Source organism: Oryzias latipes, chromosome 17, assembly GCF_002234675.1.
Source record: "Oryzias latipes chromosome 17, ASM223467v1".
Taxonomy (NCBI): Eukaryota; Metazoa; Chordata; class Actinopteri; order Beloniformes; family Adrianichthyidae; genus Oryzias; species Oryzias latipes.
In genome coordinates, this window is record NC_019875.2 from 24,738,006 (window position 1) to 24,764,793 (window position 26,788).

The 26,788-nt window shown below is 38.5% G+C and overlaps 1 protein-coding gene across 12 annotated transcripts; it reads right to left on the reverse strand.

The window, feature by feature from the left end:
• Window positions 1-524: 524 nt before the first annotated feature.
• LOC101156771 (kinesin-like protein KIF1A) lies at window positions 525-26,291 on the reverse strand. Of its 12 annotated transcripts, XM_020711079.1 has the most exons (49): window positions 25,950-26,291; window positions 23,001-23,171; window positions 20,900-20,973; window positions 20,630-20,809; window positions 20,428-20,496; window positions 19,838-20,016; window positions 19,636-19,747; window positions 19,260-19,337; window positions 19,079-19,144; window positions 18,959-18,976; window positions 18,802-18,880; window positions 18,637-18,715; window positions 18,302-18,444; window positions 18,144-18,182; window positions 16,758-16,888; window positions 16,569-16,648; window positions 15,410-15,485; window positions 15,222-15,301; window positions 15,036-15,142; window positions 14,856-14,939; window positions 14,528-14,708; window positions 14,348-14,438; window positions 14,184-14,274; window positions 13,933-14,081; window positions 13,589-13,767; window positions 13,093-13,230; window positions 12,895-13,013; window positions 12,683-12,768; window positions 12,463-12,598; window positions 12,027-12,204; window positions 11,739-11,829; window positions 11,510-11,628; window positions 11,369-11,424; window positions 10,950-11,058; window positions 10,782-10,848; window positions 10,606-10,690; window positions 10,394-10,499; window positions 10,144-10,167; window positions 9,922-10,036; window positions 9,693-9,826; window positions 9,212-9,273; window positions 8,978-9,123; window positions 8,313-8,501; window positions 8,142-8,213; window positions 7,477-7,586; window positions 7,247-7,366; window positions 6,801-6,993; window positions 6,598-6,716; window positions 525-3,944 (listed from the first exon to the last, which is right to left on the reverse strand). In XM_020711079.1, the coding sequence occupies exons 2-49, from the start codon at window positions 23,104-23,106 to the stop codon at window positions 3,887-3,889; spliced, it is 5,103 nt and encodes a 1,700-aa protein (XP_020566738.1). In that variant the 5' UTR covers window positions 23,107-23,171; window positions 25,950-26,291; the 3' UTR covers window positions 525-3,886. The 12 variants fall into 12 exon arrangements, with proteins under 12 accessions (XP_020566738.1, XP_020566734.1, XP_011485143.1 ...); XM_020711075.1 differs by lacking the exon at window positions 18,144-18,182 and having other exon boundaries at window positions 16,758-16,957; window positions 23,001-23,164; XM_011486841.3 differs by lacking the exon at window positions 18,144-18,182 and having other exon boundaries at window positions 14,348-14,420.
• Between the last annotated feature and the right edge of the window lie 497 nt (window positions 26,292-26,788).

Here is a 26,788-nt window from a genome sequence, read left to right on the forward strand (position 1 = left end):
GGAGCAAGCTGGAGAACACACATGCATACATGAGAAGAGCATAGAAACAGAAACATCCCAGCTGGGATTCAAACCAGGGCCCTCTTGCCATGCCACGGCCCCACCGTGCAGTCATCCATCACTACTTTTGAGGTTTTGTACTTAGTTTTGGTTGTACTTTGTGAGTCAGTGTTTTTCTTTTGCAGAAAGCAGATTTCCATTAACGTTCTTAGGTTCTTACATGAAACCTTAAAGTATTTTAGTTTATCCAAGTCTTTATAAGTCTGGAAAAAATTGTAAATTTGCTTTTTAGTTAAATACCGCATTTACAGATTTTATGTCCCCATAAACTTTAATTTTGACTTCAAATGTTCATTTTCTGTAGTTTTTTAAATGTAACTTTATTTTCACAGAATATAATCTTTGATTAACAACACATTTAAATATGTTATGACAGCATAACTTATGCAAAGCAAGTATCTCTGATGCAGCGGAGGTTATTCTGCGGCGGCATATACCGGTACACAAGAAACAGACAAACCACATTTAGATGTTGAGTAGGATCCAACACTCATTTATTCATTTCCATATTTTTCCTCAACAATTTTTGTTATGTGTCCACAGACATAAAAAAAAAATCCTGAACACCTAGAAGATAGACATGAGCACTGAGCTTAAGACTGTCACTGGATTTAGACCTGTCATCTTCTGCTAAGCAGCTCGGAGCAGGAGTACAGACGTGGGATCATCTGAAATGAAGAAGTCACCAGCACTGAGCAGAGATGTGCAAAAGGGAATCTTGTCAGCACTCTGCGGACACTCGACAAAACAGCAGGACAGTTGTTCTTACTCATTATTGTATACTGTCTGGGACAAAAAGGGGGTTAATATCTGTGGGATGAGACCCACCACACAAATCTCCATTTATATACAAGACAGAGCTGAGAGGAAGGTTTCCAGTTACTCATTACGAGGATGTTAAATGGAAATAATTTACAAGAAGTATTGTAAGAATGGAAAGCTGTCATTAGCAGGCGATAAGGCAGGAGAGAGGAACAGGGTTCAGTAGAAGTGGATCTGCATGCTTCAATCCACAGCTATGACAGTTAGGAACAAGCCAATTAGAAAACAGTCGACTGATGCACCTTTTCTGCAAGTGATGGCCAACACGCTAAAACTGTCTCACAAAGTGGTTTTGTCTTCTGACACCTTTCAAATTAGAATTGGGAGGCATTTCTTAGCTATCTGAAACTGAAGGATATTGATGTGGTGATGATGCATTGACCACACAAGAAAAAAAAAAACATTTCTTACACATATGCTTCAAAAATGTCATAACATCAGGATAAAAAATAAACATATTTTGTGCGTAAGTGCATACAATTACATTGAAAATGCTTGTGAACCAGCAAACATTGAGCAGTCTTTTGTATTTGGAGGAATAACAACTGATTGGCTGCAATTTCTTAGAAACCTTTGACTATACAGGAGGATGTTATTTGCGTTCAGACAGATTAAACACTGCATTGCTCAACAGGTTGGCTGGCCTGTGACACACAGTTGATTAACCTTTCTGTTTACTGACCATAAGTCGTATTTGCAAAAAAAACACAAAAAAAGGCAGATTGGCTGTCCGACCATCCCTTTGACATTATTTCCCTTTGGGATGTGTTTAATAATATCCACCTGATCTGCTACAATTTTCAGTATTTTCCTAAAATTCCTCCATGATTTGATATTCTGCTTAGGCCATGATTTCCAACAATTATGGGCCCACCTAGTTACAAAGCAGACAGATGAAAGCAACAGGAAACAAATGTGGACATGAAAGTTAAACATCAGCAAAGCTAATCATCCTTTACAGGGTTTGAACACACCAGGCTGTCAAACATCTAGCAGCTACAGCACAAAAGCTAAGAGGTGCTTTAAAAGGCAACTGTACTGTTATAGACTATATCATACAATAGAAGAATGCTGACAATATTTACTGTAGAATATGGACTCAAACAACAAAAACAGATTCATTTTGAGGTTTGAACTAAAATTTGGTGTTAATGAAAGAGAAAAAAAGGTGATAGTAGGGAGGCACTATCTGGTGCATGGAAAACACTTATGTCTACTTAAAGCAACCACTCTTAACAGGTCCAGAGTCATTTACAACGCTGCCCTTTCTGTTAGGCTACAACAACATAGAGGTTATTTATTAATTCAAACAAATCTGCGGCCTTCAAACCCACAGAATAAGTGCTTGTTGAAGATTTTAAAAAAAGTACAACAGCATGGTATATAAAATCTCACAGATCAGTTTAGGTGCACTTGATTGGTTTAGTATTAAATTGGTCTCTTTAAACCTCTTAAAACCCGAGTTAACATTTGAGCTAACCTGTTGTCATTGGGCCCCAGTAAAGCAGAATTAACTACTGGGGTAATAGAACCCAAAATGTGACACCCATGCATGTTGATGTTTTATCTTAAGAGGTAAAATGAGAAAATGGAACTGTAATGTCAATATCTATGTCTATCTACTGAAGGGAAAGGGCAAAAATTGATTGATTTTTGATTGGTTTCTCTCTCATGTCGCTTGTTAATGATGAGGATGCAAGAATATTATTGTAGATTCGCAAAAATCATAATGCATCATATGTGTAATGATAGCAAGAAGAACTTAGATAGGAATAGGTTAAAGAGAAGAGTTTAAAACCACAAAGCTATTCCTCCAAAAATTGACAAAAACTTTTTACAAGACACGTATTTCTCAAACAGGCTTTTGAATAATTTTCTGAATTTTACAAGTGAATTTGCTCAGTTTTGCAAAAGTCAGGCTTTAGGTATCCTCTTGTTTGCTGAATGCAAATAATCCCCTTTTCACTCCAACATCAAAACAGCTTTCACACTGACTATCATAAAACAGTATGAGTTACCCAAACTGCCATAAACATGAATCTGAATAAACATAATTGAAATATGATTTCAACAACTATATTAATTATAAATCTGTGCTTTGGTTAAAAAAAACAGAGAAAACATCACAAGTGTTCAATGAAAACAATAAAGTGCAATACAACACAACTCTCAACAACAGTGCAAATAATCTGCAAAAGATTTTTTTTAATCATAACAATGAATAAGAAAAGAAGCAAAAGCAACGCTAAACATTCCAGGTCTCTCCTTAAAGTGAATTACTTTCTCTTTTCTGAGCCAAAAACCGTATTCTTCAGGAAACAAGAGTTAAGAAAAAAATGACAAAAGAACAAAAGTTTATTCTTCTGTCTAAGCAAACATCTTTTCATGCTACTATATTTTTCAAATGAAGAGCAACCTTTGGAGTAGAACACTCCATGCTGTAGAGCATCGAGCCGATCCCGACTGAGGTAATGTGATATCTAATGATAGCAGATATAAGTGAAGCTTTCAAGCCAGCACCCAATTCAAAGAAACATCCTGTTTACTGTGTTTCTCTTCTCCAGCTGCATTAATGGTTTGTGTTAAGACATTTTTACTGCTTTTTTTTAATTATTATTATCTGAGATAAAATAATTACTTACTATGAACTTTAACAGGCAACTTAAAGCCTCAAAGAATCCTTCAAGTCCAAAATAATGAACCTGAACTAGTGGAAAAGCACTGCACGACTAAAATAATTACCAGGTTTGGATAGTTAGTTTTCTTATGAACTCATCTCAAAGACAGAGGAGGGACACACCATGCAAGGCTGAAGTAGAGGACTGCAAAAATGAGACAAGAGACTGGTGTTTGACTGAGTGATTTTTGAGACAGGGGCAGTCACTACAGAGAAGGATAAGTCTGTTATATTGTTTTTGTTCATCAAAGCAAGATGCTGAGCCAAGCTTTTAGATTGTATTGGTAGTTTTTTTTTTCTTTATTTCCAACCAGTCTGGTTCACCTCTCACATCCTCTGAGCAGCTGGGACCGACTGGACTGACTTTCTCCTGGAGAGCTTTGACCTGAGAAGATATCACACGTTTGTCAAACTGAGAGGTGCCTTCAAAGAAAAGCTGTAATTTACAGGTAATTTACTATCTGATTGTGTTTTCGTTTAAAAATTTTAACAAAAAAGCATATTATTGGAAAATGAAGCACATCATTTGATGTGTTATTTCATCGATGTGTTTTTATCATACTATTTTGAGTTAAAAAATGGAAAACTGAAGATCTGGTTCATTAAAATTCTTTAGTTTTTGTACATTGAGTGTTTGCTATATGTTCACCTTTTGCAATCTCACTCTCTATATATATATATACACACACCTTCTCATTCAAAGAGTTTTCTTTATTTTCATGACTATGAAAATTGTAGATTCACATCAAAACTATGAATTAACACGTGGAATTATATCCATGACACAAAAGTGTGAAACAACTGAAAATATGTCATACTGTAGGTTCTTCAAAGCAGCCCCCTTTTGCTTTGATTACTGCTTTGCACACTCTTGTCATTCTATTGATGAGCTTCAAGAGGTAGTCACCTAAAATGGTCTTCCCACAGTCTCAAAGGAGTTCCCAGAGATGTTTAGCACTTGTTGGCCCTTTTACTTTCACTCAGCGGTCCAGCTCACCTCATACCATCTCGATTGGGTTCAAGTCATCTGGCTCAGCACCCCATCACTCTCCTTCTTGGTCAAATAGCCCTTACACTGCTTGGAGGTGTGTTTGGGGTCATTGTCCTGTTGAAAAATAAATGATGGTCCAACTAAACGCAAACCGGATGGAATAACATGTCGCTGCAAGATCCTGTGGTAGCCATGCTGGTTCAGTATGCCTTCAATTTGGAATAAATCCCCAACAGTGTCACCAGCAAAGCACCCCCACAGCATCATACCTCCTCCTCCATGCTTCACGGTGGGAACCACGCATGTAGAGTCCATCCGTTCACCTTTTCTGCGTCGCACAAAGACACGGTGGTTGGAACCAAAAATCTCCAATTTGGACTCATCAGACCAAAGCACAGATTTCCACTGGTCTAATGTCCATTCCTTGTGTTCTTTAGCCCAAACAAGTCTCTTCTGCTTGTTGCCTTTCTTTAACAGTGGTTTCCTAGCAGATATTCTACCATGAAGGCCTGATTCACACAGTCTCCTTTTAACAGTTGTTGTAGAGATGTGTCTGATGCTAGAACTCTGTGTGCCATTGACCTGCTCTCTAATCTGAGCTGCTGTTAACCTGCGGTTTCTGAGGCTGGTGACTCGGATGAATTTATCCTCCGCAGCAGAGTTGACTCTTGGTCTTCCTTTCCTGCGGGCGGTCTGCATGTGAGCCCATTTCTGTGATGCGCTTGATAGTTTTTTGACTGCACTTGGGAACGTTTCAAAGTTTTCCCAATTTTTCGGACTGACTGACCTTCATTTCTTAAAGTTATGATCGCCACTCGTTTTTCTGTGCTTAGCTGTTTTTTTTCTTGCCATAATACAAATTCTAACAGTCTATTCAGTAGGCCTATCAGCTGTGTATCCCTTCTGCACAACACAACTGATGGTCCCAACCCCATTTATAAGGCAAGAAATCACACTTATTAAACCTGACAGGGCACACCTGTGAAGTGAAACACATTTCAGGTGACTACCTCTTGAAGCTCATCAAGAGAATGCTGAGAGTGTGCAAAGCAGTAATCAAAGCAAAAGGGGGCTGCTTTGAAGAACCTACAATATGACATATTTTCAGTTGTTTCACACTTTTCTGTTATGTATATAATTTCACATGTGTTAATTCATAGTTTTGATGCCTTCAGTGTGAATCTACAATTTTCATAGTCATGAAAATAAAGAAAACTCTTTGAATAAGATGTGTCCAAACTTTTGGTCTGTACTGTGGCCTCCTGATTGGCTGTAGACCTTGTCAATCAATCTCCTCCCTGCTGTGTCTCCTGTACAGATTGCGTTTAGCTTGCCTGAGGTACACAAATCTTCCATTGCAAGCAGATTTTGGTTTTCATTCAATAAAACTGAATTTGTTTCTTAATGGCGGTTTGTCCTCAAGTTTTAACTTTGAGTTTGAAAAAGAGAGAAAAGTGTGAAAATATTCAAGTCTGTCTCAGAAAATTGTATAAAATGTGTAGTGAGGAGTTTCACAGCCCTATAGCAAGTTCTTTATGGAATGTAACCCCCAGAATAAACACGGGAACACTCATCAATTCCCACAAGTATCCAATAGATTTTGTAATCAAGAGAGATTAAAATCCACCTAAGAGGATTATACAGTTTAATTACCTGCTGTGAGAACAAAATACAACACTGTGGTTATGAAATTACTGCAGCAAAAAAATTAAACATCTCAAACAATAGTTGGGCCAAATCCGAATTAATTTCCTACTCCTCTGGCTTCACACTATTGCTCCAATAGGGGCATTTGAAGAGCTTGACATGAGTCCAACTTCCCTTCCCAAAGTTTAAAGCTTAATTTTCTATATTATATCTGCACTTTTGTGTTATTCAAAAATAAAGAAATAACGGAAATTGAAAAAAAATTGGGGGGAAAAAACAGTTGGCATCCATGCTTCAACTGAGAAACCTTTTTTTTAATGTGACTTTATTTTGAACGTCTTTTTAGGAACGTACGTCTGTGTTTAACTTTAAACTTCGGGGCAGTTTGCTCGCCACCTACCTGATGGTGCCGGCTAAGAGAGGGTTAAAAGCGTACAGCCAGTCATGCATCTCCTTGTCATTAGACGCCTGCAGCAGAATCCCACGATGCTCTGTGCACACGGCGAACGTGTTGGGAGTCTGAGACATGAATCACACAGAGGTTATGAAGACTCATGCAGGAACAGAGGTTTCCTTTTGCTTCCCGATAGAACTGATCTTTACCCGTAAAAGTGTCTGCTTGTCTTCGCTGTATTCCACCTTAGCAGAAGATAGGTTGATAACAGCTCTCTCAACGCTGTCTCGTTCGCTGCGGTAAAGGTACACGTAAGGCCGGCGCACCACGACGTAACGCCTCACCCAGCCGCTGGTGTGTGGCTCCAGGAAATGCAGATAGCCTTTCTTTGACACGATGGGACTGCATATAATTAAAAAAAATGCTTTTACTTTTTTTTTACATTAAAAAGATTGAAAAAATCTTTTATTTACGTCTTTGAAATATAAATAATTGCTTATTGAAGATATAGGAAACTGTGAATTGAACCTTACATTGTCCCTGTTTTAATGGGAAAAAGACTTTTTATTTTTTTAAACTGACTCACAGTTGATGGTGTAAATATTTAGATGTTATAGTTCCAAAAAAAAAAAAAGGTTTTGGGGGAACATCTGACCTAACACGGATCTCCTGGATGTCGGGAACAAAGGTGCATCCTCTGAGAGCTTTCTTCCTGTCCACTGGGCTGAAGGGGTCCAAGTCTGGAGTGGAGGCTCCTGAGTTAAGTTCAGTCAGTCTGCACAAACATTTTAGGACATCTTAGCAAAAATAGAAATTCAAAAGCCAAACATTTCTAAAGAAAATGTCTTGTGTTGGAGCAGTTGCTTAAAAAAACGTTTTCCCCACCTCATGTCATAATGTCCATCAATCAATGAAGGGCAGGTGGAGGAGGGAGTGAGCGTGCTCAGTCCAGACGAGGATGACTCTCTCATGAGCGATGCCGACATCTCAGAGAGCTAAAACAAACCCGTAAACATCCAGACACACACACGGTGACAAATACAGACAGAGACAACACATACCAGCAAACAATTAAGCACAGACAACACAAACATGCATTCAGAAAACAGCTTAATTAACAATTTTTCGCCTTTCAGATATTTGTGTAGAACCACCACATGATGGAAAAACATAAATATATCTAAGAGCCCCTCGCCTGTTTGCATTTAAGTGTCATTATGTTAGGGGAGGCCTCACTTTTTCTGAACTGCAGGGACTGTGAGAGATGAAGGAACAGACAGAGGTGATACCAGATTTTATTCAACTGCCTCAAAAAGCTATTAAATGCAAGTGAAAGTATTAAACTTAGCTTAGCAGGGTGGTTCTAAGAGCATTAAGTAAAGAAAAACGTTTTTTAAATTATTAAAACTAATCAAGGGTCTGCAGAATGTCTGCAGAAAGCTGAACGAGTCAGAGTAATACAGGGTTTTAATGTCTAGTTATGGTAAAGCTGTAAACATGATGCTTGTTATAATTGTTGGCTGGGTAAGAGGGCCTAGGCTGGGGCTCACCTTGCTCTCACTGGCACTGCTGCTCACCTGGCTGTACTCTCTGTTGAAGGTGTGCATCAGCAAACGCAGACACTGAAACCAAGAGAGGGAAAAAAATGTTGTTTTTTCCCCAGATATACACAAAACAAAACCAGAAATGAACTAAAGTTGAGTTTGGGTGGAAGCAGTCACCTTAGCAGCCAGCTCTCTCTGCCTCTCGTTGGGGCTTTCACGGACCGGGCTGCTGCTCGGGCTGTGACAGACAGCGGGCCCCTTTGCAAAGTCGTTGAAATCGTTGCTCCTATAAAGTGCATCCTGTCCCGCCTGCAGAGTTGCCTCCAGCTTCTCCCTCAGCAGCAGGTAGTGCCTGGTCTTTTCCACCTTCAAACAGGAAAGCAGCTTTCACAGGAGGAGGTGATTTAAATGATACACAGCAGCTGACACAGAATCTCATTTTGCTGTTTTATCTTTGCGTTGTGGTATTTGTTTAGAATGTTGCGAGATGAATAATGATGGACTTAAATAGATTTTTTATTTATTGATAAACAATATTTCATAAAATAAAAAGGGAAAAAGCGTTCTTTATTTGAGGAAATCTCTGTCATGGTACTGGGAATTCTTTCTGTCAAATTTTGAAACCCTCCGGATATAAATTCAGAAATTATGTGAGCTATAATACATGTATGCTCTACAAATAGGATATTTTATCAAAATCCCTAAAATTTTGTGTGGTTTTGGTTTAAATAAATCGTAATTCTACCCTTGAATAGCCATCCAAACTAAGATGAATGACACATTTTTAAATTTGTTGCTAATTTTTACTATTACAGCTCTGGTCTCGCCTCCTCAGCACTGACCTCCTGCAGTAGGCTGAGTTTCTCCAGCTCCCACTGGTGGTCGAGGATGAGGCTGTCACTGCGAGGCCTCCATCCCGCCAGGTTCTCCTCTCCTCGCACATAAGCCACCGAGGTGTCCAGCACACGCCTGCGACGACGCTGCATTCCTGATAAAGAAGTGTAAAACAGTTCATGCTTTTAGTACATTTACTAATCCAGCTTCTATTTGTTTTTTTCTACTTATTCTGGAATTACCTGGACTTCCATTGTCGGCTACATAGCAAAGAGTGACTTCATAAACTCCAGTGACACGGTTACTGCCAGGAAGAAGGACAAAATGTTAGAAGTGCTGTACAGTGCCTGATGGACCAGAGAGAAACGCGCAACGGTGAGCCGGGTGGGCAGGAGTCAAAGCTACACAAACTGATTCTTTTGGTTCTTATCCCCCATTTCAAACTATGAATCTTTTTAATCCTATCTTTTAATCATTTTATCTTTTTATCTATTTATTGTGTTTTTATTGGTTTTAGGAATGATTGTGTTTTGAAATTTCCTTCTGGATCATTAAAGTCTATCAATCTATTTATCTATCTATCTATCTATCTATCTATCTATCTATCTATCTATCTATCTATCTATCTATCTATCTATCTATCTATCTAACTATCTATCTATCTACATCTAACATGCTTGTGAGCAGAAAACACTTCAGACTATGCCTCAGGCTGATGTGTACCTCTCTGAGGGGCGAAGACAGCCAGTGCTGAAAAGGTTTCTGATGGAGCGCGAAGCTGGCAGCTTGGCATCACGGGAGTAAAACACCACGCAGAAATCTTTGGTGATTACAGTCGGCTGAGTGCAGTTCTCCATCTATCAGCAACACAAATCACATTTAGAAAGCAGCCACTGAAGTAGAAAATGTCGGGTAGGGGTTCCCGTTTTACTTTCCCAGTGTAAATGCGTACCTCCAGATAAGCAGAGAGGGTGATGTAGATCTTCTCTCCATATGGAGTGACTCTGTTCAGAAGCAGAGAGTTGTGCATGGAGCTGTCCCATGCTGACTCAAATCGATAGAAGGTTCTAAAGAAAAAATAAAAAAAAGATGAATTTGTTTCAAAAAACGAAAAAAAAAATGAAGATGTGTTGTTATCACAAAAAAAAAGAAACAAAATAAAAGATCTTTGTACCTATGATCAACTCCCAAGGACACACTGCGGTTAACAAAGCATAAAAAGAAGCAAATTAGGTTTTATTTTAGTTAGGCAGCTACTTTAAAACCTAAAAAAAAACATCAGATTTGTGAGAGTTGAAAAACATTTTGATGTCAAAAGATTGATTAGAAAAAAATATTAAATCTAGATGTTGAAAAGCTAAGTTAAGCTTTTTGAAAGCATTGAGGCATAAATAGAGAATAGAAAAAACAATATATATCCCTACTTGTCATCATGTTTGGGCCAGAAGTATCCAGAAGACAGGATGTTGAGGGAGAGGATGTTGGGATCTATGATGGTCTCGTCAGCCTCCGGAGTGTTTCGAATGCGTCCTGTTTTTTTATAAATTAAAGTAAAATGTGGACATTTATACTACATAATTTTTAATATTTCACATTCTTCTTGAAATGCAAACATTTTCTAACATGTGCAACTCACCGATGACAAGCTCCTTCACCTCCTTCCACTCAATATCATTTCCTGTTTCATGAGCAATAGTGACTCGGATCCTCCTCTGAATGCCCTGTGGAGGATCAGCAGAGTTTAGTTCAGCACTGCCAATTCTCATAGGATTATAAATACAACTAAATGAAACTGTGGAAATATTACAAAACCTGGTGTAGAAGGAAAGTCCCATGACACGGCATCCCGCCCCTGTGATCAACAACCGCTGGGATGTAGCTGGAGAAAAAAAAAACGGTTAAATTTACATTGAGTATTGTCTGCAATTGATATGAGCTTCTTGTTTATAAAGTGTTTAAGTAGCTGTGGACAGGACTCACTCTCCGTTAGCTTCCAGCTCGCAGATCTCAAAGAAAACCATGAGATCATATTTGGCGTGACAAGGTCCCGCTGTAGAGCGAGTCATCGTGTTTAGTTTGGTGGCTGGCACTGGAAAGAGAACAAAAAAATGACAACAGAAGGTTAATGCTAGCAGAGAAATGAAACAACAGAGACAAACATCACTGAAAACACTGAAATGAAAAAAAACAAGAATGAGATACAAGACTTCTGGCAAATTGATCCTGGGTTACTTATAAATCTTTTTATAGTATGTACATAATTCATTTTCATTTGTGTTAAAATTAGGGGCAACTTTCCATAAGTATGAAACCAGCGGAGAGAAGGATGGGATTATCCTGAGCAAAAATCCCATGACAAAATAGATATTTTCCCAAAGTAACTAATCATTGCTTCTCACCTGGTTTGGACAAAGGCATCACTCGTGGAAACTGCCTTCTCGATGGTCTCAGGGGGCTGAAACAAATTTACCAAAACATTTTCTATGGGAAACACAACGTCATATTTTGACCTAAAAAAATAGATCAAACCTGTCCCTAACCTGATCAAATCTTTGCAGAGCGGAGGGAAAGGCTGCTTCTGATAGTGTCCAAACACCTCAAAAACAATGGGCTGAGTCTTTATATACTCCATGAAGGATTTGGTCACCTCCACTGTTATCTAAGAAAGTGAAGGAAATAAAAAACTAAAATTAAACTGTTTTTTGTCATTATCATTTTGTATTCCACAGACAATATTCATATGGCCACAATTTCTAGGTTATTACATACATTTTGTACATGATAGAACCCAAGAGGAGGTCCTCTGCCAGTGTTCTTCAGAGGCTCAGTGGAGAAAGCTTCGTCATGGCGGTGGATGAAACTAAAAAAGTGTAAATTCAGGTGTTTAGAAAATGTATTGTTCAAACTTTGGCAATTTTGGAATTAAACTACAAGAGTTTTGGTTTTTAAATCATGTGAATGACTTGACAGAATAAACAAAAATCATTTTTTGTCTAACAAATGAAGGACATTCAAATAAGACTAGCAACATAACACAGCTTTAAGCTTGAATCTCACTTGAACTGGCAGAAGATATCAGCATATTCCGCTGAGATGCTGGACGCTTGTAAGACAGTGACCCTGAAGGTGAAAGTGCTTCCTATCTTCAGGTGGGACAAGGCTTTCTCAGGAGACAACTCCAGAGGAAAGTCCAGACCCAAGGTCTTCACCGGGCTTGGAGGTGCTTCGTGGGTGGCTGTGTGGCACAGACAGATGCACACAGCTGTTTTACACTTTTTTTTATTTCCACATTAAAGTTTGTTTTCATCTCTCAAAGGGTGAAAACAGAGGAACACACTTTTCTTCTACCACATCACCACAGATGATAGTGAAAGTGGAGTAAACTGGTTTTAAGTCAAGATCCCTGATTTAAACCAAACTTTTCACATGAAAAAAAGAAAAGAAAATAACCAAAAGCAAAAGTGTGCAGTTCCTGCACAGACCTCCTTCTCACCTACACAGGTGTTGTTGTTGACTTCATCTGCAGAGATTCCTATCTCAGAATTTTGTCCTTCTCCTTCCACAAACCTTAGCTCTTCTTGGGACGTGTTGGAGTGCGACAAGCCTCCAGGACCCGACTCACTCTGGAACTGAAACAAGCTCATTAGGTTTGCTTGTTTTTGATGGAAAAACATTTCTATCATCTTTTCATCCAAATGATTCCAGATACGAACTTTCTCAAACTGTTTGTCCTCAAAGGAGATTTTGGCAGTGCCCGACTGTCTCACTCCGGAGCCATAATCAGGAGCCTCTTCGTCAGCTAAAGAAAGACAAAAAGACTACTTTAATGAGCCTACTCACCACTTTTCTAAATAACAGAAGGAAATTGACAAAAAAAATCTTGTTTAGCAGCTCAAATAAAAAGAAAGTCCAGTTTTGTTTGTACCAGAAATAGCCTGAACAGCCACCCTGAGGAATCCTTTCACCTCTCCTTTCTCACTGACAATAGCCACGCGGTGCACCAGGGGAACTGGGTACAGCAGGTTACTCAGATACACAAAAGCTCTGAGGAGAGGAATGACACTGCCTTTAATTTTTCTGAGGGAAATAAAATGAAAATGAAAGACTTTGCTGAGATGCTGACCTTCCAACTAGACGGAACCACGGGAAGCGGTCATAGAAGGGATCACCTCCTGTCATGGCGGGATCACACTCTTCCACAGCGCTGCTGGGCAGCTCTGCAGCGCGGTCATACATCTCTCTCATCAGGTCTAGCCTCTGCCTGCAAGGAGGGCCATTAAAAGGAAACATCAGCTTGTAAAGTCTTAGAGATTGAAGCAAAAAGTTTGTTTTTTATTGCAAAGGTGATTTTGGTATCAATGCTCCTGATATCTGATTATTTTCACACGAATTGACATTGAAGACCGACTCCAATCATCTTTTGAGCTATTGTAAAAGTGTTTCCAGTGCTCTTTTAATTATGTTTATCCCAATTTTAGCCAAAGCTAAAAAAAACGGTTTTGTTTTCTAGGACATAGTTTCTGTAGAGTGGCAGTAGTTCTGAGTTCTGGGCGGGACTGTTGGCCTGGAGTAACCCCCCAGTAAATTTGTGCATTTTAATGATAAAAAAGTTGTAATACCTGAGTTTTTCCAGAGTCCAGTAATGTGTGGCTCCATTCTTCTGATCCTGGACTTCCACAGCCACGATTGTCTGAGGAAAAGGTCGTCTCTCCCGCTCTTTGGCCACGCTAGGAGGAAGCAGGTCCGGCGGCAGTGGAGAGTAGAGAGTGTCTGTCAGCAAGACAAACTGGAACTGCACCTGTTGAGATGTGAAACCATAAAAACAATGACTTTAATGTAAGAAAATGGATCACTTCAGGTTAAAAGGCTTTGGAGCATGCAGAATGTTCAGGCTGTATCTTAAGTTTGTTTCTTAAACTCCTTGCAAATCAGTGCGTTTCATCACAAAACAATAAACACAAACCTTCTTCTTCAACTCCACACTAATAGCATTGGCCTCCTTGAGGAAGATGGCATTGCCCCAGAGCAGGTCTCTGAGGGAAGTGAACTGGTAGAAACGCCACTTTCTGAAAGCCCAAAGCGCCAGCTCCGTCTCATGCTTCGTCCACGGCACTGGAAGTGAGTGAAATAATGCAAAAAAATTTTTTAAAAACACAATGAAAAATGCTTTTCAACTACTTGCAAACAGTTTGGATCTTTTAGAGACTACTTTACCTTCTTCCTCAGGCTCCTCCTCCTCCTCTGGTGACTCCAGGTAACGCGAGTCCACCTGTTTCTGAAGGGCTTCTAGCTTACTCTCATAGTCCTGAAAGAAAATATGGAGTTGGTGATCAGCAGCAACTTACTGTAAATGACTTCTAAATGGAGCTTCCACTCACCAGCCTCTGCTGCTCCAGCAAATTACTGGCTTCTTCTCTTTCTTTCCGGTATTGATCTTCGAGCTCCTGAAGTCTGGAAAATGTAAATTGTCTCAATTTTGAGAAAAATGTTAAAGTTTAAAACTCATATATATACATATTTAAAAACAGGATTGAAGAGATGTAGTTCCCCACACCAACCTCTGCTCCATCTCCTGCTTCATGTCAATGCCTTGCTTCTCCAGCAGCTCCCTCTGAGCAAAAGCCCAGTCGACAGGCTCCACCGGTGTCTCTGCACACGGCGTCCTCTCGCGCTCCAAACGGGCCTGCTCTGGGTCATTAAAGCGGAACACGTGGCTCTTCCCCATGATGATACGGTTCCCTAAAACACACAAGAAAACAACAACATTTTGATTTAATCATAACAAAAGAAATAGTTTCAAGAGTAATTAATTTAGGAATTTACATTTAGAACAAGTTTTTACTCTTTTGGAGTTCTGTTGATAGAACAGACTTGATATTTGCTCACCAGATCGTAGAACTGTGGGGGATGTGACTCGCTTTCCATTGACGTATGTTTCTGCTCCTTCACACGGCTCAAGAATGACACATCCTGATCCAGAAGAAGATAAATGATCGGTCACCTTGTTGAGGATAACTTTTAATTTTTTTTTTTTTTTTCCCAAACACAGTGACGTTTAGTTTTTACCTTCCCCCTGAGGACCGGTGGTGCTACTGAATGTACAGTGTTCATCCCTAATAAAGTGACCACTAAGAACGATGTCTTGACGTGTTTTTGCATTTTCACGACCAACTCTGAAAAATATCACCTCAATCATTACACGTTTTATAAACAGTTAAGCAGCTTGAAGCCATAGAAATGTTAAAGCTTTACTTGGTGATGCCATCTTTGATGTAATAGAGCAGACACTCTGACATCAATGGGTCCTCGTTCAGATTGACCAAATGAGGAGTCTGCAGACAAAATATTAGTCCAGTTAGTTTTAAATTTGTTTACAATATGACACATCCTCCGTACATACATGTTTTCTCTGGGATACAGAACTTGGAAACACATTTTACCTTTTTGGGGGAAAAGACTCCCACAGTGCCTCCATCCTCTCTCATGGCAACACCCATCTCAGCCAGCAGGGCCTCTCTACAGGAGGAGGTGATTATTTTACAAACAGAGGGAAAAAAAACTCAAGCAATCTATTTAACTATTGTCTTCTTTTGTTGTTGTTGGTAAGCTACACAATTTAACAGAAAAAAAAGTGGCTTACAAGATTGTGCTCTGGCCTTCAGCAAATACTTTTGACTATTTTGGGGGAAATATTGCATCATTCAACATACTTAGAAATATTTTTGACAAATAAAACAAAAAGCAATTATTAAAAAACGTTTTTAAACATTTGACACACTCCTGGTTTAGCTTATTAACACCCTGAATTTCCCTTTTTTAAGCTAAAATTTGAGCATAAGTCCATTTTATCAGATTTTTCTCACTATTTAGGATTTTAGATTATGCTTTATAACAAAGCAGAAAAAAAAAGGAACATTGATTTGGTGGTCATGATTACTGCAGGTTCAGAAATGGCATTATCATTTAGAATGACATCTTTGCCATGAAAAACAGAACAAATAAATGTCATTACAGCAGATTAAAAAAAATCTCTCCTTAATCAAAATTGTTATTTTTTTTAAAGAAACAGAAATTTAAGCTCAAACAAGAAAAATGGCAGAGAAAAAAACATTTATCTTTTTTTGGAAAGAATCTTAAAAAAATTTCTATCTACTACACTGTATTTCGCTTACAATGTATTTTTGTCAGTTTGCAATATTGATGTCAATTACCACAATTCTTTTATATTTGCATTAAGTTTTTACCCATTAATTATGTTATATAATTCTATTGCTCATTGCTTTTTACACTTCGTTTTTACCCTTTTAGAATGATTGTACTTCGAATTTTCATTGATATATAAGTTATATTTTTGTTGTTCATTTTTCTTTGTTGTTTAGGTAGATAACTGTAGCATCTGTCCAGGGTTTACAGGTGAAAAATAGCCTTTTGGCTAACCCTGTTGCATTTGCTGTGGTTTGTTTTTAATGTCCAATGCCCCTGTCAATTAACCAATAAATAAATAAAAGAAAGGAAAAAGGATAAGGAAAAAGAATGAATCAGAGTTGATGAGGGCTAAATAAAAAACAAAATATTGAAGCCATGCAAATATGGACCGACCTTTCCATGCGTATTGCCTCTGTACGACGCAGTTTCTCTTCCCATGTCTCATTGAGCTCAGCAATAATTTTCTCTGTTTCCTGTTGATGCAGAAAGAAGCAATACTCACATTGAGGATTTTAACTGTGATGTTCATATCAGTCTTGTGTCTTTGGACCACATCTTTATGAGGAAATTCCTCAACCCTACCTTGAGTCTTTCTATGGTCTCCTCGCTGGCTGGGCTGTAGATGCGATCGTGGAGGTTGCTGATGGAGGCAGCACGGCTGGACAGGGCCGAAAGTGAGGGAGATGGGCTCATTCCTGTCATTGCATTGGTCACTGTGGAGAGATCACCCCTTTGATTGACAGCCTGGCGATTATTCACAAAGTTCTTGTAATCGCACAGGTCTGCCAGAGAGAGGAGGTGTGGAGGAGGAGGATGACCAAAAGAAGGACAGAAGGTAGGAGCAAACACCAGGTTTTTACAGAGACAACAAGGATTTAGAGGAGACGTGGATTTAAAAAGGAAAAAAGAAACAGGGTACCAACAGGGAGAAGTACAAAAAAAAAGAAGAAGAGAAGCTGAAACAATGAACCCAAGCAGCTCTTATTAAAGCCATCGCTGAGAAAAGCAACTACAACACAACAGCACAAAATGTTAAAATGACAAAAATAAAGTCATAGCACAGCTAAATATGAACGCTCTTGACAGGCTTGCAAGCATGTTTAGGTCAAAGCAAACATGTAGATATTTCAAAAATGCATTTAGAACTGATGTGGAGTGTGTAAAGCACAAACTAAAGCCTATAAACCATTTAGGCAGTTTGGCAGCGCCAGCCTCCGAGCGCCCGACAAATATTTCCAATTACAAGAGCTCCACACAGAGCAACAAGACTAAAATGGTGTCCTTTAGTTCCTTCTTTTCGGTATAGCAAATGCAATGACTGTATATGAGAATTGGACTATAGGAAGTAAATACCGGCTCCAAGAAGACAAAATCCCACAGACGTCTGTGGAGAAATAAACAGCTATTCTTTTTATGTGATTTCCAATCATTTCATGACTAACTGTTCTAAGTTTGATTTATGCCTGAACAGAAATATATTTCTGTTGTTTGTCTTATTTAGTCTATTTTTGTTTTGATTGCTTGAAAAAAAAAACATTTCCAAATACAAATCCAAGTAAAGGAGACAAAAATAATAACATTTTCAATAAAAATGACATTCTTTCTATCATCTTTTCACCTTCTTCTCCCTTTGATGGGACAAACAAAATGACCCAAACTTTTTTACATGTCCCTGCAATGGAGGACATGGGAGAAAGGTCCAGATGACTTTACAATAATGATCAAAATGTTTATGATGATGAAAAGAAAACAGCCAGGACACCATTTTTGTCATGTTGCTGAGAAGAATTGAAACTAAATCAGAGCAAATAATAGTATTTTTATTTACAGCCTTTGTGCCCAACATAATCAGTATTTCTTTAAATTGAATTTACAAGAAAGTCTTGAAAATATTGGTTTGCTCTCTGGTGTTGTGTGGGATATTTTTCTTTCTTTTAGTTGCAAAGCGCTTGCAAAAGTTAAACACACATTTCAAACCAGTGATGGCAGGACCGGTGCAGCGAAATGCTGATAGCACAGAAGGGAAGAGAGAAAAGACACCACTGACTCTCTAGAATCTATCCCATGTCTGAACCCTTTATAATATAAAGTATTTTGTGGGAGTAGGTTCCAAGTCTTACACTCACTCTCTATGATGTCTCCCAGGCCCTGCGCGTACAGCAGATCTTTAAGACGAGCCACTTCCTCTTTCAGCTCACGCACCAAGCGGTTGTTGGGATCCTCGTTGATCACAGCGTTGCAGCGGATCTGTTTGGCACGATCAGCGTACCTGGATGGACATCAAAGTCTTAAACCTCAGCTTACATTTTTTGGTCAAAAAGCTTCTTTTCATACACAAGTACCGAAAGTAAAATAGTTATTCCGTGTCTAAAATGAACCTTTGGGTTATTTTAGTGAATTACAGGTGAGAAAAAGTCAGATTTAACAACCTTCAGAATAGAAGTTAATGATATTTGCTCACCTGAGAGTGCTGAGGGTTTCGTCATAGTTAATGTCTGCAGGGCTGAGGGCGGCCACCATGGCTGTACGGGAGTTCCCCCCTGAAAAACACAACATGAGACGATGTGTTCTTTGCAAAATGAGTACAATTCTAAAAAATTGACCGCCTCTTTGTGCAACTACTTACCAAGATTCTCTCTTAGCAGCCAAGTCAGAACTGAATCTCTGTAGGGAATAAAACTCTCCACCTTCTTCTTTTTCTTATTCTGAAGGACAAAGATTTTTTGCTTAGAAAAATCTTTCAAAATATTTTGCCTGCTTATTCTACAAATAAAACAACTTACCTTATTTGGAGCAGAGTCCTAAAGTTGAAACAGAAGCATTGTTGTTATTAGATTATTGTTTAAATAAAGTTAAATAATTCCCCAATTTCAGACAGTTGTGCTGAATTATAAAGAACTTACAACTTCAGCCAGAGCAGAAATGACTTTCCCTAGAGTGGTCAGGGATTTATTGATGTTTGCTCCTTCCTGCAGAATTAAAAAAATGGTTGTTTGTTTTTTCTGTTTTAAAGTACTCCTTTACTTTACATAAAATGATTTCTCCTTTTCTAAAATCCTAAAATTACACAGGACTAACTCTCACCTTCAGTCTGGTTCCTTTAGCTCCGGTTGAGTCTGCCCTCTCACTGCCTGCCAAGTCCACCAGGCTAATCTTACTGACCTGCAAGCACATACAAAAATACATAAAATACGTATTTTATTTCACTAATTCTTAACCTTTGATTTTTTTTTTCTGATGATGAAAATTCCACTAATGTTTTTGCTTTCCAGTAGACACTAAATTAGGTTAAGATTGGACCGAAGCCGTTTAAACCGTATTTGCATCAATCCCGAATTTTCCAAAACATTAAATCCAAAACTGTCACTGACTTCAGTTACTTAGTTTGTATGACGAGCATTAACACATTTTCAAACACATTTTGTCAAGAACAACAGGGAGTTGGGCCTTGTGGCAGAACCTTCTCAGAGGTGTTGTCTGTCTCCATGTCGTATTTCTTCTGTGTGAAGATGATGTTAAAGACAGCATGAGAGCGGCTGCTGGTCTCATTCATGTTTGTTGCAGCTACAGTCCTGGAAAGCATGGAAACAAGCAGAACAAGTTCATGTCTTCCTTCATAAATCCATCAGACACCTTTTTTATGTATATATATATTTTGTTACCTGGCCTTGTTTCCAGAGTCCATCAGGTCCTGAATGTCGTTATAGGAGGTGACGGCCAGCTTGGACAGATCTTCAACATAGGGTCCCAGCAGGGGGTGCTCTCTGACTCGCAGGTTGCCTTTGTTTTTGGGGTTGAGAAGGTCACGCACACGCTCACAGTAGATCTCCATGTAGCTCACCTACAGACAAAACAAAAAAAAAGCAGTCGTGAAGGTGTTTTAATTAGTAATCAGGCATCCAAGGAAAATCTAAAAGTGTCAATTTACTTTTGTCAACACAATAAAAGAACACAATTATTCAACTTTTACAATATTTAAATGACCTTATTAAAGTGACATGAAGTAAAAGCGGGGTTAAAATAATGAGGAAAAAAAGATGTTTTCTTAGTTTTATCGCACATTTTAAATATTAATGGCAAAATCTTTTTTTTTTGTTAGAAATATTTTTTAATATTTCTGTTGGCTTTTTCTAAATATTTCAACTTGAAAAAATCATTATTAAATAATGTTTTAATTTCTTAATTCTGGTGGCCCTAACCTTTCTAAAGAATCAATAAAACAAACAAAACAAGAATTTGGGGTGTTGCTCACCTCCACAGAGTACGACATGTTGTTGTCATTATTGCTGTCGTTGATTTTTGTGAAAAGATCCTCGCACATCTAGGAAATAACAATAATACAGTCAAATAATTGAAAATCAAGCTCAATAAGAATCGCACAAAAACGCATCTCCAAATGACCTTGTGTAAGTATTTACAAAAGGTTTTTCTATAGAAAAGCTGCTCTGTATTACCAGGGGTATGATCCCCTCCTGGTCCTTCTCCTGTCGCCCCATCATTGTGTAGCTTTTGCCAGCTCCGGTTTGCCCATAAGCAAATATGCAAACGTTGTAGCCCTCAAAAGCATGGAGCAGCATCTCCTCTCCAATGTCCTTGTAGACCTGCATCTGTGAGGCATAGTTGAGGTCCTCTGGCTGGAAAAACAGGGACAGAGATCCATACAAAATAAGAAAAACATCCATTATTATTGAACAGACGTGCAAAATAAGCGTGATCAAACTTACCGTGGTGTGAGACCAGTAGGAAAAGTCAAAGTTAAAACTTTTGTTTTCTTTGGGTTGTTTGGGGTTCAGAATTGCTAAAAGAACAAAACGTTAATGTTAGAAGCATGAAAAGCATCTTTACTCACAAGGCCCACAATATTTAATCAAAACATTTATCATAGATTAGTGAAAAAATATTCAGTTTCCCAGCAGAATAAATCCAATGTATACATATTTTCCCCAAAACTTTGCATTATTGGCTCTATTCTTTAATTCCTAACACAACAAACACTAAGCTCATTGTTTAGACTAGTTTTTGTGTTTCAGTTATAATAAGGGTTTAACTTTATCTAAATCTAGAACATGTCCAGATTTAATGAACCTTCCCTCCACTGTAGAAGCTTCCAATACTGGAGAAGAGAGCCCCTCCCCAGCAGCCACAGTCCCCACACACAAACATTTATTCAAGGTCAACATTACGCATGAGAGAAGATAATAAACGACAGCAAAGCAGAACAGTCCAAAAGTCAAAACCAAAACCGGAAACATAAGGGAATCAGGGGAATGGGGAAAACTGCAAAGTGAAAATCTGAGAAACACAGAAATAATCTGGAAACGTCTAAAGAATTTTCAGAAATGAGTGATTTAAAAAAAAAGTTTAGGTCCTTAGAAATAAAACTGTTTCTTGATTTATTTAAAGCTTTCCCAAATGTGCACATAGTTCTGCTGCTTGGAATTCATGGATATATATGTGGACAACATCTGTGCCAATAGGGTTGCACTGAAATTGCCATTTTTTAGCACTTATTTTCAGAATTTAATATAATAACAAATTGTTAAAATGTTAATTAAAATGCTGTCTTCCTTCATAAAGAAACATTTTAAGAGCAGCAGTGCAAATAAATGCAAACAACTCTCCTGTTAGTGACCATGACATTTCATTTGAAGCTCTTTGGTTAAGTGTCAGTGTGTCCAGAATGATCCTGATTCGGAAATGGGCTTTATTATTTCCTACTGTGTACAGATATGTTTCAATAATTTGTCTTTATAAACATTAAAACTTCTTCAAACTTCAGGTTTTTCTAACTGTTCCACCTGATATCAAAGTTTAAATATCTGGAAATCCTTCAAAATAGTCTTTTGTTTAGGCCAATAACGGAAACCAACCTGCCACAACAGATGCCATTACAGTCTCTAAGCTGCCAAATAAAAACGCTCATTCAGCTTCTAAATTATTGTGCCGTCCTCTCTTATTTGACTTAAAAATAAACTGCATCGGCCTAATAAACCAGCAGTTCAATTTAATCGCTTTACCGCAGTACTTTGTGAAACAATTTCGAGTTTAGGATGTGTCTCTTGTTGACTTTCTCCTAATGGACACAAGCTGTCTATTTGAAGACATACCGTTTTAAACCAGCACCTGTGCATTTGGTTTCATCTGTAAATGTGATCTGAGAAATGGTTTCAGCAACATATTTGGCTAGAAGAGCTCTGGCACTCTGAAAAGTATAGTGGAATCTCTTTTATTTCGAAAACATTTCCATTCAAAACCAGTGAGGCAGCTAGAGAATGATTGTTAAAAACCAACATGCACAAATACACCCTAATATCATCAGCTGACCCTAAGCTTAGACTGGAGCAGAACAATGAGACCTTTTTGGATCTGGCAGCTCGTGTGATGAGATAAGAGAGCTGTGTCTGTAGCTACATCCTACACACAGTGACCAGCTTCAGGCCTGACTAAAGCTTTTGTTTCATTCTCTGGCTGCTGGGATGCTGCAGGCCTACCGTTCCACCATTACAAAGCTGGAGGGCAAAGCTGCCAACAAGACAAATAGTGAGATACAATGTTGATTTTTGCTTCATGCAGGTCAGAAGAGTCTGAACAAAAAGCAAAGCACTATTTTCTGAGCATTTTTGGGTCACAAAAACCATGGGCAAGATGCTTTTTCATAGAACTGAGAGAAAAACATCAATAAAAACGTAATTAGGAAAAGGCTTTCTTCTATGACAAACAATCCAAAATGGTCCACTCGTAACTAGATCCATTTAGCGAACATGCATTTACAACTAAAAGCCATCATTCATGTTTGTGAAAAGCATCATCTGAGGTCATACTCACTTGTTGTGTTGCCTGACATCTGAATGATGCATTTGCTCTCCTTCCCAATTTCCCTCGAGTTAAAGGGACGGACTCTCACTGCCACTTTCACGGAAGCCCCCGCCATGCCGAAGCTGGTTGTTTTAGCAGATGAGCTTGGGATCCGTGTAGCTACAGATGCACACCTGAAACCTACAGGAGCAGAGACATTAACATAAACTTGAAGACATTTTTGTCAATTATAGCTACATCATGGGACAAAGTAAGAAAATGCCATACTGTTGTAAAAATGTTCAGCGTGTTTGGGACATGGATGTTTGGACTCCTGGCTTTGTTTTTTGTCCTTTATCAATTTAATATACCAACATTTGCATTCAAAAAATGTTCTGCTTGGGGTTGTGAATTTTCCCTCTCACATTCTGAAATTCGATACGCATTCGATACATAAAAGATTGAACAAACCTTGTGGCGATATAATATAGTTCAATTTTATTAAATGGATACTATATATACTGTTAATTTGGCAGTTAAAACTATAAGGGCTTCTCAAAGAAAAACTCCTTCTTTTCTAAGTCTCACTTTCTTTTAAGCAACAAAAACAAAACGTCCTTGACAAAACAGATTCAAGCATGTATGATTAAAAACAGTGTGTCTTTTTAATTTATTCAGGTTTTGTTTTCAGTGAAAAACTGGTTATTATACGTTTAGTGCACACAACACACAACCCTCACTGTAGTTCACCTTTAGCCAAGTGACCCGATGGTGGTAGCAAGATTGTGATTGGACGTCTTTACGCTTGCATCACACGTACATACAAAGGTAGAAAGTTGAGAGGAGAGAGGACATAATTTAACAGGAACCAATTATTTACTTTGCGATTGATTATATACCATTTTACCAACACTATCTTGTTAGTATCTGTGGTTCCAACCAATACTGCTGTTACTCCCGCTGCACAATCGATTTTTTAAAAGGTGTCTCTTTTACATCCCTAGTTTTACTCTTTAAAGTCCCACGCCAATTATTTTGATCTATTTTAAATGCGTTCCCAGTGTTCTTTTAATTATAATTAGGCTGTTTTTAGGCAAAATTTAAAGACCTGGGTCATTTTCTTGTACAGTTTCTGCAGAACAGCAATGGTTCATTAGAAATTCGCCTCTGAGTTGTGGGCGGGACCATTGGTGGGTTGTAAGCCAGTGCTCATTTCCCATCATGCCTTTGTTTACACTTTCTCCTGCTATCTTACAGCCCCCTACAACCCCAACCTCACATTAGTGGTGCAAAAAAAAATGGCGAGCCATGTTAAAGCTATCCTACAGTTATGAGTCAGAAGTCAGCGTGGACAAGGAAAACAAAGACTTACATGAATTTATTGTCTGCAAGTAAATGCATCATGATGGAGCGGAGCAGAGAGCTTGTAGCCCGCCGATTGTAGTTTGTACATATTAACTACAAGCTTTTTCAAATGCCGTTGTTTCATCTCATCCTAATTCATAATGTTTTGAATAAAGAAATACCGGTATACTGAGAAACGCAGTTTTGATCCTAATTTTCTTTACGAATAAATATATATTATCCTAAATATTAAAAACACCATCTTCATCAGAGTGGGTCTTTAAGAGTCAAAACATTCTCCATATTTTCAGCTATTTTTGCCATTTCTAAACAAACAAAAAATTTAACATTGTTGTTTTTTTAACATCAAGCTTAAATACTTAATGTTGGCACATTTTGTGATTCGGTGTTTTAAAATTTGTTCAGAATTAGCCATTGTCCTTTTCTGTTTTGTTTAGTTTTGGAATTGCTTTTAGTTAATTCTTTATATTTGTCTCAAATTTAATATTTACATTGTATTACTGGTTGGTTGGTCAGTTACTCGTTAGTTCTTAGCCATGTGAAGTATTTTTGATAATTCTGTTTTTTTTCAGTATCTTTAATTCCATTTAAGAAAATGTGTACCTTAGATGAACTTTTTCCATTCTTTTCTTAATATTTTTTTTTGTGTGTGGCTTTTTTACACATTGTTTTAATACTTTAATACTATCTTATAAAAGCAGCTTTGGAAAACCTGCCGAGAATTTCCACGAGAATTCTAAGAACTCTCACGTGATATTTCCATAAGAAATTCTTTTATTTTATTTTATTGGCTAGGCTGCGTGCATACTACTCCACAAATCACTAATGCTGATACATGACTCAGTCTCAATAGGCTGTCTTCTATCCCCCCAGGCAAAAACACGCTGCTCCAAAAATATTCTGACCAAGCTGCTGGACCATTATTTGGCAGAAGATTCACCAGCATCCGCTTACTCCAGAGCAAAATGGCTGCAAATTCATAGGGGCTGCGTTTGAAAGGCCTTATTATGAAACATTGCAGCTGCAGAACTCACGTGTTCAATTCTAACATTTAGAATGGACCTATATATAGTAATCTTTTACAAATGTCGTCTATCTGTATTCCATCAAATGCTACGTAAAGATGTTTTTCTATTACTTCAAGCAGATGTGCGCATCATCCAGTCAGAAGCTCAAAAATATACATATAAAAATACATACTATCTTTATTTATAAATTAAAAGAACAACAATTCTTTAAGAGTTTGGCGTGAATGGTTTATCGATGTCAATGTAAATGCCGTCTCTTCCATCTCGCGTTGCGCGCCGCACCTCAAAGCCAGGCCGCGTAAACACACAGGGCGCAGACACCATCATCCACAATGCGTCAGAAAGCAGGTCAGCACGCGCTTACAGCCCAGCTGTCCATCAATTATGCTGTTAACTGTACCTAATCAAACTGCTACATCTGTGATGGATCTCCAAAGACATTCTTTGTTTGTTTGTTTGCTTGTTGTTTTTTTTACCACAAGTCAAACCTCCCACATTCATCCTGTCTCTGACAGAAAGGCCTTGAACTCATCAAAGCGCAAAAACACCCAGAAGACGAAAACAACAGCAAGCCAGCGGGTCTTACCTCAGCAAGTCAGAAACCACTGAATCCTCTGTCCATTCAAAACAGTGTCAGGTTCGATTCCTGCTTCGGTCCCGCGGACAGGCGGTGTTTTCTCTGCGTCTTTGGTTGGCCTACAGCATCACTTCCCTGCGCGCATCCATACATGGAGAAGCTGCCGGGGAGAGAGGCTCAGCCTCAGCAGCAGCAGTGCTGGGTAGGCTGAGAGCTGAACGTGGCGGTGCGTCAGCGAGACGAGTGGGAGGCCAGAGGAGGAGGAGGAGGGAGAGGAACGAGCGGAAAAACAGGATGATGGCAGCGCCGTCTGACTAAAGAGGGGAAAATGGCGGAGTCGGGGATGCTGGGAGAGGCTGATGACATCAGCAGCATCATCAGAGCATCACCACCGGTCAGCCATAGAAAAACACCATTGTGGTGGTAATGGACATATATATATTTGACTCCAAAATCTGCAAACTAGCTTTGATAAGAGAGGAGAATTAAGCTCAATTCTGCTACATTTCTGTGACTTACTTCATTGCAAATCTTTTTTAACCTAGTTTTTTGTTTGTCGTCCCTTTTACTCTGACGAGTATGGTAATATGGTATACCACATTGTCTATAACATACTGGCATAGGTGCATAAAAAGGTATTTCCTTTAGCCTCTATTTAAAAATGTCACTAATTAGTGTCACAGTTACATTTGAGAATGTATTTATCAAGAACAGGCCATAAATGAACATTAAAAAACTATGTAAATATGCCACATATTAGCAATAGGCTACTTTCCATCTACAGTCCCTATAGCTGGGAGGTCAATAAAGAAATATGACAGATTTTAAGCGAAAGAAACTGGACATAA

Excerpts from the sequence above, each read along its gene's own strand:
- LOC101156771 (XM_020711075.1), bottom strand. The coding sequence starts at position 23,106 with ATGGCGGGGGCTTCCGTGAAAGTGGCAGTGAGAGTCCGTCCCTTTAAC. Across the intron at positions 18,716-18,801 it reads GCTGCTAAGAGAGAATCTTG|GGGGGAACTCCCGTACAGCC; the intron begins GTAAGTAGTTGC and ends TGTGTTTTTCAG. Across the intron at positions 11,629-11,738 it reads GGTTCTATCATGTACAAAAT|ATAACAGTGGAGGTGACCAA; the intron begins GTATGTAATAAC and ends TCACTTTCTTAG.